Source organism: Loxodonta africana, chromosome 2 (genome assembly GCF_030014295.1).
Source record: "Loxodonta africana isolate mLoxAfr1 chromosome 2, mLoxAfr1.hap2, whole genome shotgun sequence".
Lineage (NCBI taxonomy): Eukaryota > Metazoa > Chordata > Mammalia > Proboscidea > Elephantidae > Loxodonta > Loxodonta africana.
The window spans coordinates 17,836,425-17,855,505 of record NC_087343.1 but is presented as its reverse complement, the minus strand read 5'-3'; the positions used below and the strand labels follow the sequence as shown (position 1 = coordinate 17,855,505).

At 46.7% G+C, this 19,081-nt stretch overlaps 1 protein-coding gene across 3 annotated transcripts in view; it reads right to left on the bottom strand.

The window, feature by feature from the left end:
- Positions 1 to 19,081, bottom strand: part of OTULIN (OTU deubiquitinase with linear linkage specificity) — a 39,401-nt gene that overhangs the window by 7,087 nt on the left and 13,233 nt on the right. For 2 of the 3 annotated variants that reach the window (XM_003408153.4, XM_064270730.1), the window contains exons 3-5: positions 13,837 to 13,931; positions 10,401 to 10,544; positions 1,819 to 1,944 (exon numbers count right to left, since the gene is read on the bottom strand). In XM_003408153.4, the coding sequence (XP_003408201.2) occupies positions 1,819 to 1,944; positions 10,401 to 10,544; positions 13,837 to 13,931 (365 nt within the window). The remainder of the gene's footprint in view (positions 1 to 1,818; positions 1,945 to 10,400; positions 10,545 to 13,836; positions 13,932 to 19,081) is intronic. The other variant, XM_064270725.1, reaches the window with a different exon arrangement.

The window sequence follows — 19,081 nt, the reverse complement described above, 5'->3', positions numbered from 1 at the left end:
GCCCTTCCTGTCTCTCTCTTCACTTCTTCACGATGGAAGAAAGATGAAACTACTAGACTTCCTTTTAAAGTATGTTTTCCAATAAACACGTCTTATCTTTATAAACCGACGCTAGGGTCCAGCAAGGCAGGGACCTCTGTTCCTTCACTCAACAAAACATGTGCTGAATTTCTATTATGTGCCAGCTCTGTGCCAGGCACTGGGTGTGAAGGAAGCAGCAGGACAGTCTCCCACGGAGCTGCAAGTCGAACAGGATCACGAACTAGTATACAGGTCACTCCTGGGGTGAGTGTGGTGAAGGAACCTTAAGAGGCCATGCTGACATCTCCTTAGCTGCCCCCTCATCTCACCCCTTACAAAGCCTGGAACAATCCGCAGGCCCTTACCCCGGGTTCCTGGTGAGGAGGGCTATGGGCTGCTCCAAGTCAAGCAACTAGGGGTGGGTGTGGGCCATTGTGTGCACAGGACATACAACCCAAGGGCCAGGGTGGGCCAGCGTGCAGGACTTAGAACCCAGGGGCAGGTGTGGGCCAGTGTGCAGGATATACAACCCAGGGGTGGGTGTGGTCCAATGTACAGGACAGACGACCCAGGGGCGGGTGTGGGCCAGTGTGCAGGACAGACGACCCAGGGGCGGGTGTAGGTCGGTGTGCAGGACGTACAACCCAGGGGTCAGTGTGCAGGACAGACGACCCAGGGGCAGGTGTGTGCCAGTGTGCAGGATATACAACCCAGGGGCAGGTGTGGGCCAGTGTGCAGGACAGACGACCCAGGGGCAGGTGTAGGTCGGTGTGCAGGACGTACAACCCAGGGGTCAGTGTGCAGGACATACAACCCAGGGGCAGGTGTGCGCCAGTGTGCAGGATATACAACCCAGGGGCGGGTGTGGGCCAGTGTGCAGGACAGACGACCCAGGGGCAGGTGTAGGTCGGTGTGCAGGACGTACAACCCAGGGGTCAGTGTGCAGGACATACAACCCAGGGGCAGGTGTGCGCCAGTGTGCAGGATATACAACCCAGGGGCAGGTGTGGGCCAGTGTGCAGGACAGACGACCCAGGGGCAGGTGTAGGTCGGTGTGCAGGACGTACAACCCAGGGGTCAGTGTGCAGGACATACAACCCAGGGGCAGGTGTGCGCCAGTGTGCAGGATATACAACCCAGGGGCGGGTGTGGGCCAGTGTGCAGGACAGACAACCCAGGGGCAGGTGTAGGTCGGTGCGTGCAGGCCATATGAGCCGAGCCGGATGCGACAGGGTGTGCCCCAGAAAGGCAATACTCTCAGACCCAAACCAACAGAACTGGCAGATCAAATTCTCCCTACACTTCAGTTTCAGAGAAACCTTCAGGACAGTTTCCAAGACAAGTTATTAAATCTTTTCACTTGAAAGCCATAAGGAAAAGAAGTCTAACAAATACAGACAGAATCTTGAAACATGAACACAATTGGGAAGAATTTAATAAACATGAGTCAGTATCATTTGATAATCCCATAAGAAATATGGATTAAATAACTTAATTGAATCTTACAAATACAACTTAGAACAAAGACTATATTTATAAAGGCTTCCTTTTCAGAAAGGTAAACATTTTACTTTCTAATAGACTAATACATCTCCACCAAGAATATATGATACTGACATTTCTCCATTTTACCAACAACCTCATAGGAAGAATTTGTGTCCATTTAAAATTATTTGCCTAGAAACCGGTCAGGAGCACTGGGTAACTGGCTGTGTGGAGACTGAGAGCCGTCTGCTGGGGCCATTAGGAGCAAAAGCTTTCACTGTGATCAGAGACAGACAACAACATGTTCCAAACCTTCTTCTTGAGAAGAGTGAGGGACTCCTTAATCCTGTCAACCAGGTCCTCGCTCCTCCCGTCGAACTTCAGTCCAAGTTTCCACTGCTTGATCCAGCTGTATTTGCTGATTAGTTTTTCTGGTAACTAGTGCGTCAAGAAACAGAGAGATAAAGAGGCGTTAACACTCCAAGAAGCCCACCACAGGATCTAAGACATAAGGAACCATGGGAGCCTAGAGAACCAACCTCCGTCTCCAGAGTTAACTCATGCCCGCCCATCACTGGGGTCTAGGCGGGGGGATCTAAATCTGAAGTCAGGGACTCAAGCCCAGAGGCAGGCTACGGAGTGAAACAGCGGTTCTGGCTGAGATGCAAAGGCACCGTCTGCCCTGCTGGGCTGCCGGCCACAGTCGCAAACATCCCACAGCCACTGGAAAGCATACACTGAGGCTGTGTGGAGGCGGTGGCTTCACATGAACCGTCTTCAGGGGCTGGGCTCACTGGCAGCCTACCGTCAGTACCTGAGCACGATCGGGATGGCACTTCGGGGCATGAGAGGTCCAGGATAAAATGAAAGCCCACTTCTGACTAGGACAATTAAAACCTCACTTCTGATTTAAAAAAAAAAAAACAATTAAGAACAAAGTAGAAAAAGATCTTTTTGTTAAGTAATGTTAACACGTATACTCAAAGTTTTAATATTCAAGGAAACAACATTACACCTAGTTTAACTGTCTCATCAGTAGAGTAGGATAAAAAAATACACCTGAGAGGGGACATCTAAGTCAAGTGGCATAACAAAACATATTAAGAAAACATTCTGCATCCCACTTTGGAGAGTGGCATCTGGAGTCTTAAAAGCTAGCAAGCAGCCATCTAAGGTGCATCAATTGGTCTCAACCCACCTGGAGCAAAGGACAATGAAGAACACCAAAGACACAAGGTAATTATAAGCCCAAGAGATAGAAAGGGCCACATAAATCAGAGACTACATAAGCCTGAGAGGAACTAGATGGTGCCCGGCTATCACCGATGACTGCCGTGACAGGGAACACAACAGAGAATCCCTGATGGAGCAGGAGAACAGTGGGATGCAGACCTCAAATTCTCGTAAAAAGACCAGACTTAATGGTCTGACTGAGACTAGACGGACCCTGGAGGTCACGGTCCCCAGACCTTCTGTTAGCCCAAGACAGGAACCATTCCCAAAGCCAAATCTTCAGACAGGGGTTGGATTGGACTATAAGACAGAAAATGATATTGGTGAGGAGTGAGCTTCTTGCCTCAAGTAGACACATGAAATTATGTGGGCAGCTCCTGTCTGGAGGGGAGATAAGAAGGCAGAGGAGAAAGGAGCTGATTGAATGGACATGGGAATACAGGTAGGGGGAGAGCAACTAGGAGTACATAACAAAAAATAAATAAATAAATAAACATAACAAGGTGGGTATAAATTTTTGTATGAGAGACTGACTTGATTTGTAAACTTTCACTTAAAGTATAATTTAAAAAAAAAAGAGAAACACCTGAGAAGGAGAGGCAGGGGTTTAGGGAGCTATGAGAGAACTACCAGCTGCTCGTTCTCCATTTCTTTTTCCCCCATAGTATTTATTTTGTTTTCCCCTAATTATCCATAGAATATGGAGTGTGAGAGGCAAGCTGAGACTCAATTTGATGGATGACGGCCTGGGAACCCAGACTCTTCTAGCAACCTTGGGCATGTCAGGAGAAAAGCCACACAATGAGGCTGGGCAGAGCCATATTACTTCAAAGCTATAAAATTTACAAAGAAAAAAGTTCACCTCCAAGTTAAAAGATCATTAAAGAATAATTAAATCCTATGACATGCTACATGGAACCTGAGCTTACTTAACCGACAGCCTAAATGAGGCAGTTCTACCGCAGTCTAAGACGCTAAAGGCCCTTTCATGAATGGGAATTCCAGCTTTACCTGCTCAAGCTAGCACACATGTGTGAAACTAAGGTGGTTTCATCTCTGCAAAAACAGAACCACAACAGGAACATCCATGATTCTTCAAGTCACCACAGTGATGGCAATCTACAATCACACTTTGGGCAAGCGGGGGGCGGGGGTCACGTTCTCGGCTTATAAGAAGGATGACAGGCGACAGCCCCCTCAGAGCCGCACAGCCCAGCCCAGTGCCACACTGGCGCTTCAGCAGTATTTGGGCGGCTCTGCTGCAAAACCTTCCATTTGGGTTCTCGGGTCCATCACCAGAACCTAAGGTGCCCTCAAGTGGCAGCAAGCTGGAATCACAGCTGGCACAAAGAACTGCAACTGAGCAGAAAAGACTGGCTCCACAAGGGTGAGCTGGCGAAGATGAGGTCAGGAGAGCCGGGCAGCTGGTAGGGGTTTAAGGCAGGCACCACACGCTGCAGACTTAGGAGACCTAGAGCCCTAACTACACACAGGGGAACCTAAGAGGTTGTTCCTCATTGCTTCAAGGCATTGGTCACACTGGCGCTAGATTAACTATCCAGTTCAGGGCAGTCTACTCCCGGAGAAAGTCAAAAAATGAGGAGTGAAAAGCACAGACGATTAACAAAGAACAATGGAGTCGAGATTATTCAGAAGAAAAAAACTGAATCCTTTCAGGAGTCATAACACATACCCGCTGCCATCAAGTTTCCAACTCACGACAACCCTACAGGACAGAGCAGAACTGCCCCATAGGGTTTCCGAGGCTGTAATCTTCATGGAGCAAACTATCACATCTTTCTCCCATGAAGCAGCTGGCGGGTTCCAACTACCAACCTTTTGGTTAGCAGCCGAGCACTTAACAACTGTGCCACCAGGGCTCCTCAGTCACAACACACAGAAGCGCATAAAGAGCTAATCTTTTCTACTAAGCACAAAAGGACTGCACTTTTGTTAAAATAAAGATTTAAGTAAGGAATAAAGAATTTTCTGTAGAATCTAAGATTAAAGTAGTAATTAGTTTAGGTGTAACTTCATTTGTGACGGAATTAAACAGTCTGCTTTCTCTAGCAAATGCCTACAGTTCTTGAAGTCACCACCATGACTAAAGGGTTAACAACAAAAATGTGTCATCCCCAAAGCTAATTCAACAAAAGGGCTGGACATAGCCTACTCCACTCTAACACCACCAAGGTCCCACCCAGTCAGAGACATTCCAACACGTAGTGTACATAGAAACCTGCGGACTCCTGCTTACAGGTCACCCCTTCTCAGGGACTGAGGAGCAGGTAAGGACGAAGCTCCCCCTCACAGGTGGAAGAGTAAGGCCGAGAAGCTGGGCAGCAGCAGAGAATGCCTGGGATCTCTCGCTGAGCTCACAGTAAGGGGAAGGCCTCCCCATCTAGCTCTCCTGTTTCCCTTTAATGTCCTGAAACCAACTGACGTTCTATGGGAGCAGAGATGGCAGAATCCACACAGGACATCCTTCAGCCTGCCAAGGGAACCAGGTGCAGCTCACTAAAGCGTACGTATGCCTCAGGGACAAATATGGCTTCTCTGGGTTCACCCGAGCATCTTGATGAAATGCACCACAGGTCACGGATGTTAGCGTGTGGCCTGCAGCCGTGGCCGAGGCTGGTTCTGGGTCTATGGACTCCTGAACACACTTAGGTGTCCCACCATCGCCACAGCTGAAGGTAGATGGGTTAGCGCTGAGCTGGCCCTGTTCAGCAGACCCTAGTTAGTAACGCTCAAACGCGATTCCCTCCAAGCTGCCTGCTGAGAGAAGCATTTCTGTGGTTCTAGCGGCGGCCAGTGCTCCCGGGACTTCCAAAAGCCACGTGCACACAGAGTAACAGAGGTGTCTGTGCCCTGAGCAGGACACACAGCTGTCACTGGACACAGGGCAGTGGTAAGAGGCCCTCGGCACTTCAGGAGGACCAAGGAACAAGGTAAACTGACACACAGCCATTTCCAGAAGGGCTGCTGTGGGTCTTAAGATCCCTGGGTGGCACAAATGGTTTGCCCTGGACTACTCCTTGAAAGGCTGGCAGTTCAGACCCACCCAGAGCCACCACAGAAGAAAGGCCTGGCGTTCTGCTTCCATACAGGTTACAGCCAACAAAACCCTGTTGAATCAGACTAAGCCAAAAGCAAAGAAGTTTCCTGAATAAACTAAAAGCTTCGAAGGCCAGCATAGTAGGGGCGGAGGTTTGGGGGGCCATGGTTTCAGGGGACATCTAAGTCAATTGGCATAATAAAATCTATTAAGAAAACATCCTGAATCCCACTTTGGAGAGTGGCGTCTGGGGTCTTAAACACTAGCAAGCGGCCATCTAAGATGCCTCAATTGGTCTCTACCCACCTGGAGCAAAGGACAATGAAGACTACCAAGGACACAGGGTAATTATGAGCCCAAGAGACAGAAAGGGCCACATAAATCAGAGACTACATCAGCCTGAGACCAGAAGAACTAGATGGTGCCCAGCTATAACTGATGACTGCCCTGACAGGGAACACAACAGAGAACCCCTAAGGGAACAGGAGAGCAGTGGGATGCAGACCCCAAATTCTTGTAAAAAGATCAGACTTAATGGGTCTGACTCAGACTAAAAGGGCCCTGGAGGTCATGGTCCCTAGGCCTTCTGTTAGCCCAAGACAGGAACTATTCCCAAAGCCAACTCTTCAGACAGGGATTGCAATGGAGTATGGGATAGAAAATGATATTGGTGAGGGGTGAGCTTCTTGGCTCAAGCAGACACATGAGGCTATGTGGGCAGCTCCTGTCTGGAGGGGAGATGAGAGGGCAGAGGGGGTCAGAAGCTGGCCGCATGGACACAAAACTAGAGCAGAGGGAAGGAGTGTGCTGTCTCATTAGGAGGAGTGCAACTAGGAGTATGTATCAAGGCATATATAAATTTTTGTATGAGGGACTGACTTAATTTGTAAGCTTTCACTTAAAGCACAACAAAAATTAAAAAAAGAAAACCGTGTGGAGCAGCTGCACTCTGTAACACCTGGGGTCACCGTGAGTCAGAATCAACTCCACGGCAATGGGTTTGGTTTTGATTTACTGTGGGCCTGGTCCAAGTGTTTATAATAGCAAGTCTATCCTGTTTTTTAATACAGGTAATTTATACCAAGTTTCAACAGCAAGCAGGATTTTACTCACTATGACAGGGCACAACTGATTCCTATCCACAAGGAAGATGGGTAGGAGAGGGGCACACTGCCTATCATACCAAAACTCCTATACAACAGGCAACAGAATTAACAATTCACTTGACTGCTCGTCTCAAGCACACGTATTACAAGTAATATGTGGAGATGCTGAGTGTTTATCATTTCCGGGTGTGATGGATCAGGTACCCCACCCACACCACCCAGCTCTGCAGCCCTCACCCCCACCTCCACCCCTTCTGCTGTCCTTGGTTCCAGCCCTGGTCTTCCAGCACACCCCACCATGCACTCGCTCCTTCCTCGAGGCCCTTGTCAGGGTGGACAAGGCAAGGCCGGTGCAGGGCAGAATGAGAAGAGGACAGCACAGCATCAGAGGAGGCCTGCTGCTGGGAGGAGCTGGAAACTGTCTGGTCAAGCACAACCAGGTGAAGCTTTGTGCCCTTACCTGCACTGGCACGTGACTGTGAAGCACCCAGTGACTCTGTCACCTTAGCAAGCCTCTGAGTGATGCAACAAACAATTGTGAACAGAGTTGTGCAAACCATGGCAAATTATGGGAAAAATCAACAGAGGAACAAGTCTTCCGGTTGGATGAGAGCAAGAAAAGACCAAAGTCATTTCTTCATCTGTCATGTAGCAGCATCAAAGTCTAACAAGCTTAATTATAAAACTCACAGGCAGGTATGATGTGTTTTCTGGGGCCTCCTGGCCTTCGATAAATGTTAGACGACAAAAATAACACCACTATGACCAACTAATTAGTTGGTCAAGAGAAAAATTTTGTTACCTAATACACAGAAGATACTGGAAGGGAAGAAACTGGAAAGAATTTCTGAGAAACTAAAAAAAATTTTCACATCACTCAAAGCAAGTCAGGTAACCCACCCCAAAGCCCTGTAGCTGCTGCACACAACTCGTCCCTGCCAATCAGAAATGGACGCAGCCTGCCTAGGCCGTCAGCAATAAGGCCGACGATCCTACCCAAACGCACCCTGTCCGTGAAACAGAAGGCAGCTGTGCTTTACTTTCTTCTGTTGTGCTTTAAGTTAAAGTTTACAATCCAGGTCACTTTCTAATACAAAAACTTACCCATACCTTGGTATGTGACCCTAGTTGCCCTCCCTACAATGTGACGGCACACTCCTCCTCTCCACCCCGTACTGCCCGTGTCCGTCCAACCAGCTCCTGTCCCCTCTCTGTCCCCTCTGCCTTCTCATACCGCCTCCAGGCAGGAGCTGCTGTGCTTCACTTTCCCAGGAAGTGTTTCATATGTTTAATTACTTAGGACACTGCTTGCGACAGTTTCTGGGGAAGTATAAAAATTCAAATTCATGATGTCAACTAAGTCCACAAATGTAAACAGCTCCTTAAATTAAAGGCTCAGAAGAAAAACTCAGCCTAACATTGTAGAGGATTTTAGGTCACGATCTGTAAATGAAGTGAAGGCTGTCAAGCACGGAAGTGAAAACAAGCGGCTGGTGCTCCACACGGGCTTCCCGGCACTGCCTGTGTCCACGGGCATCCTGCTGCCTACAGACCAAGGCTTCTGAAATACTTCGTTACTAATAAATGCCGTGACAAGCAAAGGACAAAACAGCCTTTCTTTCTTTTACCTTTATATAGATAGAAAAATAAGTTTGTGCTGAAAAACCTGCTTAAGATGACATATGTCATTGCTTAGAAAAAAGTATCTTTCACAGACAAGGCTTAGACAGCTTATGTACGTGTGCTGATTTTATAGTGATTTATAAAATGGATAATCATAAAGCGGACAGGCAGGCACACGGTATCCTCCACTCACGGGCCCTGGTTTTGCCCTCTGGAGCCGTAGGACCCCTCATTCACCTAACAGACCTCAAACATTTTATCCAGCTACCAGTTTCCTCTAGAAGTCATCTTTTCCTCAGGCAAGAACCTCCTGCTCCTCTAACTACTCCCTAAATGAGATGAGCCACCTTGGTCACGCTCCAACAGCCGTCTGCTAGTGAAGACACAGGGCAGAAAGTGGAGCTCACGCTGGGCCTGCTACCGCCTGGACTTCAGCCAGCGCTCCTTCCGATGCAGCCAGCGCGTCAGCAGGGCTGGAGACCACATTCCGCGCAGACTCACGCTGGGCATGCAATCAATTAAAGCCCTGACGCCTTTTTTTCCTTCATAAACTGCTGTTAAGGCAACTCTCCTCCAGCCAGCACTTGTGCCATTCTTTTTTTTTTTTTAACTACAGACTATACATTTTCTTCCAATTAATGTCATATTGTCAGTTCTGCTCAATCATTTCTGCCCACCAGAATCTTTTGGGATATTCTGTCATCCAGCTTATTATGATGTGACTTTGTCTGATCTCTGGCCTGGACACACTGATGCACAGCTTTCCAGTCACCACCAAGTCTTGGACTTAAAACACTAATGAGGGCCAGGTCTGGGACACAGCCCCTGACCCTCCTCCCCTCCTAGGCTGTGTTCTCTAAAGAAGCAAAACCAGTACAGTGTATAAATATACACAGACAGATTTATATCAAGGAAATGGCTCACAAGGTTGTAGAAGCTGGAAAGTCCCAAGTCTGTGGGTCAGGCTGGAGGCTTCTCCTAACTCACGTAGCTGCAGGGGCTGGTGAGCCCAAGATCAGAAGGTCAGATAGCAGGTCTCTGGCTCACAGGCTGTGGAGGCTGATGAATCCCAGCATTGGGAGGTAAGATAGCAGATAAGCTGCTAGCTCCAGTCCCAAGAACCAGAGGTCAGATGAACACGAGTCAGCTACAGGATCCAGAGTGAGCAAAAGCCAGCCAGCCTTGCCAGAAGGTCCACCTATGCTGGATGGAGGCCACACCCCCAAGGAAACTGTTCCAACTGACTGCTCACAGGAGATCTCGTCATGGAGGTGATGGCATTACATCAGACCGCACTGTGGAGGGGATTACATTACAGAGCTGCCAAACTACAACATAACTGCCAAACCACTGAGAATCATGACCTGGCCGAGCTGACACACAGCCTTAGCCATCACACACTCCCAGGAAGCCAAGGTGGTGTTACCATCTCTCCTCCAGTGTGGCTGCTCAGTTGCTCACAAGGCCAGTCCCCCTAACGTTGTGCAGAGGGTTCTACCTATTTCCTGAATTAAGTAAGAAACATGTTTTCTAAGCCCCTGGCAGGTTCTTAAATTATAAAATATACTGCCCACTTGATGTAAACTCCAACATTGAGGTCAAACTGTTCCAAAGTTTTTTTTACAAACTCTAAACATCTGCTCTCTAGTTCAGCTGAACTGCTTGAATCGGTTTTGTCGTTTTTCTTATCTGGGAAATACCCATTATTCTTGGCCATTTTACTACGTGAAATCGTGCCAGCCACATACAACTGAGCACACCCACAAGCTGACACCATGTCACAAGCGACACCAGCAAAAGCATGGGCAGAAAGGGGAAGTCTCTCACGCAGCTACGGGAAACACTGCGGAGTCAAACCTGCGGTGGCAGCGTACCAGCATGAGCTCCGGGTCCTGCAGCCAGGGGGGCAGCTCCGCCAGCTGGCTCATGGCCTGGAACAGCGTAGCCCTCAGCGCACAGTAATTATCGCCGCGGACGCACCTTATGGAGGTGAATTTCTGAGAAACTTCCTTGTAGCCCTGGGTGAAAGTATCAAAGAATCCAAAGTGGGTCATTACTGACTTCAGATGGCAGGGAGAGTTTTACTCTGTGGGGAAAAATTGTCCCAGATTGCTGCAAGAATGGAAACAAGGCTTTATGTGGGACATTCCAACCCCTTTTTTAATAACAAAAAAAGTTATAAAATCTGAGTACTGTATGAAATATCTGCATATGCAATGTACACGATAGACTAGACATATAATATATACTAAGTATTGTTAAAACACATCTGTCACCCCAAAGATGGAATCGTGTGTCCCTTTCTAAGCAACTACTGTTAACATTCACTTATTGACCACTAACATTCTGAAGGGCTTATTCTGTGTTCATGTTGACCCTGACCTCTTTAATGAAGAGGCAGAAGAGACTGAGAAAAATGTGCTAAGTTTGTATCTCTGAATTAAGAACTATATACCAAATCCCAAGTCTGTATGGTATATATAAAGAAGTCTACATGCTAGAAGGAGCCCTGGTGGCACAGTGGTTAACAGCTTGCTTGGCTGCTAACCAAAAGGTCAGCAGTTGGAATTCACCAGCCACTCCCTGGAAACCCTAGGGGCAGTTCTACTCTGTCCTATAGGGTCGCTATGAGTTGAAATTGACTCGACAGCAATGGGTTTTTGGTTTGACAGCTAGGAGATATCCAGATAATTCTTATACTTAAAATAAATAAATAAATAACACCGTGGATGGAAGTGCCATTCTTGCTCAGTCTGAAAGTGAAATGAGGAAATGAAAATGTTCAGTGGCATACTCAGTCACTCAAAGATAGCCACCAACTGGACAATTCCGAGGCGTACACACACAAAAAAAAAAAGGATGTGAGGAAATCCCAGTGACAGGCACACAGGCACCCGTGACGACCTGACTTCTCCAGTCGGACCTGCTCAAATGCAAATCAGAGGATGACGTTCTAAGTGAGTATGACAGGGAAAGGTCCTTGAGCACTTCCTTCCAATAATACCATTTTGAGAGCAGCACTTTGACTTAGTCATCCAACCACTGTGGATGTGAGGGCCTATCACACCTGCCACATGCACTCCCTTCCCTATGGCGGACCCCACATTCCCCCCAGAGGACTTAGGATGGCTTGTTCAACAGACACTGCACTTTCCAAACGCGCTCATTATTCATGTTACGTCAGAGGGGAGACAAACTCTGTAAATTAAATTTGGATCCATACGTGCTTACTTCCAAAAGAATATCCAAAATAAAGACTATACATGTACACAAACAAGGACTAATACAGAACTGAGAGCTAAGCTGTCGTCAGGCACCAGAGATGCGCCAATCACCACTGGTGGGTCCAGATGTGGCACTTTTCTGACGTGGAGGTGATTGCTTGTCACTGAATGACTCTACCTACAGGGTCAAGTCTTCCTGGCATGAAACCCACAGAGGCATGATTTTAGCCCAAGCCCCTGAATGTGGAATATCTGGATGATTTAGGAGAAATCTTCAATTACAGTCTTCAAGTCACCAACTGCTATAAGCGATCCTCTAAAAAGGCTAAGGTCATAAAGGAGAATCGCAAGTCAGTGAAAGCACTTCTGGGGAAGCTGAGGAAACAGTTCAGATACTTGGCTTCCTGGTTATCTAAACTGATACAGGGCAGGAAGGAGGAACATCTAAGAGTGGCTGATGAGCCTACTTAGCAGACAGCCATAAAAAGATAAAACGTTCTGAACCTCTGGCAAGGGTGGAGAGTGCAGGTATTTCACGGCTGAGCCCCCAGCAAGTGCCCGGCAAGCAAAGAGTCTAGACACCAGACTTGCAGGGACTGAGAGCTGACATCTGCTCTTGGAGTTTTAAAAGTGGCAGCTTGCCTTCTGACGCAGGCCAGCCCACTTCGCACAGGCAGGCGTGCTTGAAGTGCCTGCTGAAGGATGCAGTATTTTCTACAAAAACAAGCTCTGTGGAAAAGAATAAACGTATTCAAACATTAAAAAAATGGAAAATTTTAAGCATTAAAAAAACAAACAAAAAAAATAGTTGAAAAATATTTCTCTCAAAAATGACAGGTCAGTATCTGTAATACAGAAGAAATACACTTAAATTCATAATTTAAATAATTCCAATAGAGAAGTGAACAAGACGGGGGTAAGTATTAGGTTGAAATTGCCATTTTCATAAAAAGCAGTCAAATAGTAGCAATTTCACAGAGTTCAACCTGATAATTAGGAACGTTGGATCCAGGACACATCTCGCAGGTAGAGCCAACAGGATCTACTGCTCGATCGGCTGTGCCATGTGAGAGGGGGCAAGGTGTCTGACCTGAGCGACACTGGTTCTGTTTGAACGGAACCAGCCCAAAGAGTCACAGCAGCACCACTCTGGGAATCACTGATGCTGCCCTACAGCCCCTGGCATGACCTTAGGGTCCCAATCTATGCAACAGGACTGGGAGGGCAGCTCCAGGGACACCCTAAGTGAAGGTGGCCAGTTCCAGATCCCTCTACACAGGGCATCCAAAAGGGGCTGGGCAGTGGGGGAATGGACTCAGCTGGTCCCAGGAACAGTTCCAGTGCCCACCCAAGGCTCCGATAACACCAGGCGGAGAAGGCCAGTCTCCAACGCCCCCAAGAGGATGAGCAACGGCTAGCCCAGGTCTGAACTGCAGAATCATTCTGTGTTCTACAAAGAAATCCAATTCCTGAATAACTAGTCCTGACTCTCCATTAATACAGGCAGCCCCCGACTTCCACTTCAGTGATGATGAACTGCACTTATGACCCCATTTTTTTGGGTGCATCTTATCGTTAGTAATACGTACTATGGACAGTGTTGTAGCACATAATTTGCTGATGCTATCATTCTCAGATGTTCACTCGCAGAGGCACCAGGATCGAATTTATAAACCAAACCCAAACCAGACCCAGTGCCATTGAGTCGATTCCGACTCATAGCGACCCTATAGGACAGAGTAGAACTGCGCCACAGAGTTTCCAAAGAGCACAAAGACACTGATAATAAAAGGCAATAATAATGAAAACTAAAAAAAATAGATTTGACTCACATCAGAACTGACTTATGACAGAGTCGTCGGAACGGAACCCGGTTTTAAGTCGGGAACTGCCTGTACTGTGGCCCTAAAAAAAGTCCCTTATCTTTGAGGTCTGTTTCCTTATGTCTACCATTAGAACAACAATATTTATACAGTCAAACAGCAGCTGTCACGGCTAACTTTATAAAATATAAAAGGACATATTAAATAATAACTGATAACAGACTACCTGCAAGCCCTGTGATACGTGGACATAGTTGTCATACCTTTTTCATGCATGTTGCTTTTTGTGTATTTCCCCGCCATTCTTTTTTGCAGTAGTCCATGATATCCATCTCTGGAGCTACACTTAATCTGGGTTCTGTTATGGAACGAAAAAAAAAAAAAACAGGAAAATAATGAGAAAGCACCACCAGTAGAAGGTGCTGCTTTACTTAGGGGTCAGTCTTTATGCCTCACTTCCAAAAAATCCCGAATCCCATCACTGCCCACACCCTGTGCCAGACACCATCGCCTCTCTCCTAGATAACCACGGAGGTCTCCCAATGGGTCTCCCCCATCACTGCACCCTACAGACCCTTCTCCATGTGCTAGCAGGGCGATCCACTTAAAACCCAAGTCAGCTGAGCTCTAGCACTGCTGGGTGCAGCACTCTGGTGGCTTCCCATCTCATGCAGAGTGAGATCCATGTTCTCATCTATGAGGCCCCGCTTGGCCTGGCCTGCCCCCCACGGCCCCTCTGGCCTCAGCTCCCACCATGCCCGGCACTGAAGCTGCTCCTGCCCCTCACCTGGAGCCCTCCCTGGTGCTCCTCCAACACACAAAGAGTGCCGCAGGGTTGCTCCCTCACTCCACGCAGGTCTCTGTTCACATGTTACCTGAGCCCTCTATCGCGACATCACACACACACCTGCACTCTCTAGTCCCCTGGCAATGTTTTGTTTTTCTTCTTAGCACTTATCAATGTTGTTGTTGTTAGGTCTTTGAGTCGGTTCCGACTCATAGTGACTCCATGCACAACAGAACAAAACACTGCCCGGTCCTGCACCAACCTCACAATTGTTGCTATGTTTGAGCCCCTTGCAGTAGCCACTGTATCAATCCATCTCAGTAAAGAGCTTCCTCATTTTCACTGACCTTTACTTTACCAAGCATGATGTCCTTCTCTAGGGACTGGTTCCTCCTCATAACATGCCCAAAGTATGTGAGATGCAGTCTCGCCATCCTTGCTGCTAAAGAGCATTCTGGTTGTACTTCTTCCAAGACAGCACTTATCAATGCCTGACATATTTATTTTTCTATATTGCCCCCCCCAACACACACATACACACACAGTAAAACATCAGCTTCTCGAGAGCAGGGGCTTTATTTGGTTTCTCAGCTGCGTCCACAGCACCTAGAACTGCACTGACACACAGGTGTCCATGAATACTTTTTTTTACCAAATCAAACATGTAATAATCTAGGCTATGAGAAAATACATTTAATGATTTGTACATTCATTACACAAAAATATAATACCTACTATAACAAAGTAATACTGAATTGTCTTTACTGATCCTGAATGGTTCTGAGCTGTTAACAATAAACCAGCTTTCATGGAGCTCTCAACATCAGCTGAACCACAGGCCTCATTTGACTCTAATAACACATGACTTATGACAGCCAAATAACGCAGTAAAGATTAGCTGTTAGATTTTCCCTGTTCAACTTCTGAGGTTTGGGGCTTATATTGTGGTTTACGCATATGCACGCACATGGGTATGTTAATGCATGTGTTTTAGGAAGAAAGTGAGGCAAACTCTTGGGCACACTTGACTTCCTTTTTAAATAACTGAAGATGTAGGTGTTAGCAGTGAAATTAGGCCAGAAACACAGAAAGAGCTTACAACAGATTTACTCCTGAGGAAGTTACACACAAAACGAAAATGTTATATTTAACTCAATTCAACAAATGTTATTCAGTGTCTAATACGTGCCAAACGATGAGCTAGAAACTGGGGACATGAAGACTAGGAAAACACTGATTCTGTCCTGAGTGGGTTTACAGACAACTGAAAAAAGGCAACAGCAGTTACACCAGGTATGACAGCCACAGGTCGGGGGGCAAGCCCACAGAGCTGCAGTCGCCACCAGGAGGAGGAAAATCAATTTTTTTTTAAGTAAACTAGAAGAACTGCCTATTTTTTAAAAAATCTCACCATGAATCCTTTTCAAAGGCATATAAGCCTTTTACATAAAAAGGAAAATAACACATATGCAGATAGCACAGATACATTTATCTGTGATATATGTCAAGATTGGCTTACAAGTGAAACAAACTCTAAGGTACAATATGATATCCAGAACCAAACCCAGTGCCGTCGAGTCGATTCTGACTCATAGCGACCCTATAAGACAGAGTAGAACTGCCCCATAGAGTTGCCAAGGAGTGCCTGGCAGATTCAAACTGCCAACCCTTGGGTTAGCAGCCGTAGCACTTACCCACTATGCCACCAGGGTTTCCATAATACTATACAGAGGCCACAAATACCCAGGCCGCAGAGCCGACCCTCAAAGTCAAGGTTTAAATTCAAGAACTATTTTCAGAGTGTCTAGTCAGTGGAGGGCAGTGCTCCCTGTATCTGCCTTTCTGTGCACCGCCTCATCACGTACGAGGAACTTGAGCTGTCCTGGGTCCAGGACATCTGTGGCCGCATTCTCCTAGCAGATGGGGTACGAGCCTGAGAGGACAACACCACGCGTACCTCTCACACGTGCACCCAGAAAGGGCCTCCCAGGAAGGAAGTCCTGCTTCCGGCTCCCCTGGCCTGCGGTCCTCATTCCTGCCCACACGGAGACAGGACCTGGCCCCCGGGTAGAGTGGGAAATGCAGCGCTTTGCACAGCTGTTACTGGTAAGCTACCTGAATTCCCAGGTAGCTACTGTCCGTCGGGAGGACATGCCACACGCTAGACTAGGAGCTGGAGGCCCAGGGCAAGGTAGCGCCTGACCTCAAGCAGCTTACAGTCTACAACAGTTCCTCTTTTTGTTTAATTGCAAAATACACAGACTCGGATTGGTGTTTCCAGAAAAGAACATTCTAATGTACCACCCCCACTCTAAAAAAACGGAAGCTGAAAACCAAACTTCTAAGCAGGAGGTGAAATAACCAAGAGGTTTAGTCCTTAGCTGTTTATGTATGTGAGAGACAAGGACTCAGACCCTCCGAAGGTGGGAGTTAAACTGAGACCCCCTATGGAAAGCTGGGGGTCTCAATCAGAAGGTGGATTAGGGGCAGGCATGGGCAAACTTCTTCCGTAATGGGCCAGGGAGTAAACAATTTAGGTTTTGAGGACCATAAGATCTCTGTCACATTGTAGCAGGAAAGAGTCACAGACATGGTCTAATAAAATATGTTCCAATACAATTTTATTTTTAAAACCAGGTAGCAGGTCGAATTTGGTTCACAAGCCATAATTTGCTGACCTCCGGACTAGGTGAAAAGAATCTCTTCATTGGTAAAGAAGATAAGAAAACTTCTGTTTCCCTGAGAATTTATAATCACAGGTGTGCCCTCAAGTCTAGAAAGTAACATAAAGTTGTCCAATGTAGGTGACACCTGGGGTGCCTGGTAGAAACAGGGCCAAATTCTCTCACACTCAAGCCAGGACACACAGGCTCTTCATAGAGGGGCAGAAGCTGAGCTTGCTACCCAAAATTTGAAGAAGCATAGAAACAAGCAAAAATAACAACTGGCATGATTAAATAATCAGATAATGGAATTATGAGATACAGAAGAGTGTGTTTAAAATGCTTAAAGAAACAAAAAAGGAAATAAGAAAGATGAGTGAAAAGCAATGCACCACCAAAAAAGACCTGGCAAATTTGGAGGGAAAACACAACTTCTCTAAAAAAGAAAGAAAACGCATCTAAAGAAACTGCCCAGGACACAGCAGACAAAACACATATAGCCATGTGCCATCTAACATCCATTTGGGCAACGTCCAACTGCATATACATCTGTGGTCCCCTAAGGTTATAATAGAGTTCAGAAATCCTGATGCGAGAGTGGGACATAGAGGACATATCTAATGTCAGGATGGCCAAGCGGTCTAAGGCACTGCGTTCAGGCCTCAGTCTCCCCTGGAGGCACGGGTTCGAATCCCACTCCTGACAAGACAACCTTTATGGAAACCCTGGTGGCGTAGTGGTTAAGTGCTATGGCTTCTAACCAAGAAGTCGGCAGTTCGAATCCACCAGGAGCTCCTTGGAAACTCCATTGGGCAGTTCTACTCTATCCTATGGAGTCGCTATGAGTCTGAATTGACTCGATGGGAACAGGTTTGGTTTTTTAGTGTACCTTCCTTTGCCTAAAAAAATCAAAGAAACACTTCCCAATACACTAAAACATCTTTAACAAATAATACAGTCATAACAACAACATTTTGGTGCACGTTGCAAGTAAAGCCTATTTGTTGTTACGAACCATTGTATGTACCTTGAATTTCCAATATAACAGGCTTTATGGGGGTTGGTTTGTAACTATGGATTGTACGTAAGTTGGGTGTTTGTAACCCGCGGACTACATGAATATAATATGGTGTTCACGCAACACCCAAATCACATAACATCCTATTTCACAGAATGTATCAGGGACATTGAGAGACGTGTACGTGAAAGAGTATGATTAAGAGCTTTGCGTGATTGTTTGAAGACTAACAGACATCTGATTGGAGTTCTGGAGTAAACAGGAAGAGTATAAAAAAGACAATATTCAAAGAGACAATGGCTGAGAATTTTCCAAAACTAATGAAGATGATGCATCTTCAGATTCAAGAAGAAAAAAATATCCCAGGCAATGCGTTTATAAAAAGTCCATTCTTAGAGACATTAAGGAGAGAATGCAGAACACCAAAGGCAAAGACAGAAGGAAAATGCACTGTCTACCACGCATTCAACTGACAGCAATACTTTCAACTACAAAAGAAACCAGAAAGTAAGAAAATAAAATCTTCAAAAAGATTAAAGAAAACAACTCATCTGGAGTTATTTATTGTTCAAGAAAAAAAGGTGATAGAAATCAATCTTGAGGCAGAGCTTACCACCAGCAGACCCGATACAGGCAGTTCCAAAAGGCTGCATGGCAGGAAGGACCGTGAACCCAGGAGGACGGAGATGCAAGAAGGAACGCAAAGGGCTCCGTTTTAATCTTAGACTAAATCTGGAAGTTACAAGTGCCACCAAAAAGCTCAAACACCTGTGTAGGGCTACAATGCTGGACACAAGAGAGTCCCGACAGAGAACCTGCAGGATGGGAGAGGAACAGGAAGACCCTGCCAACACAGCGGTACGCAACAACAGCCGATGAAGCCCTGTCTCCATAGGAACATGACCAACAAAGCTCTGCACCTGAAAGCGAATCCTGAGCAAGCACAGCAGTAGAGACAAGCGCCTCTGAAGTCAGACACGGGACAGCAAGAGTGTGGCCCAGGAGACACACCCAGCTTGGGCCACTACTAAAAATTGCTG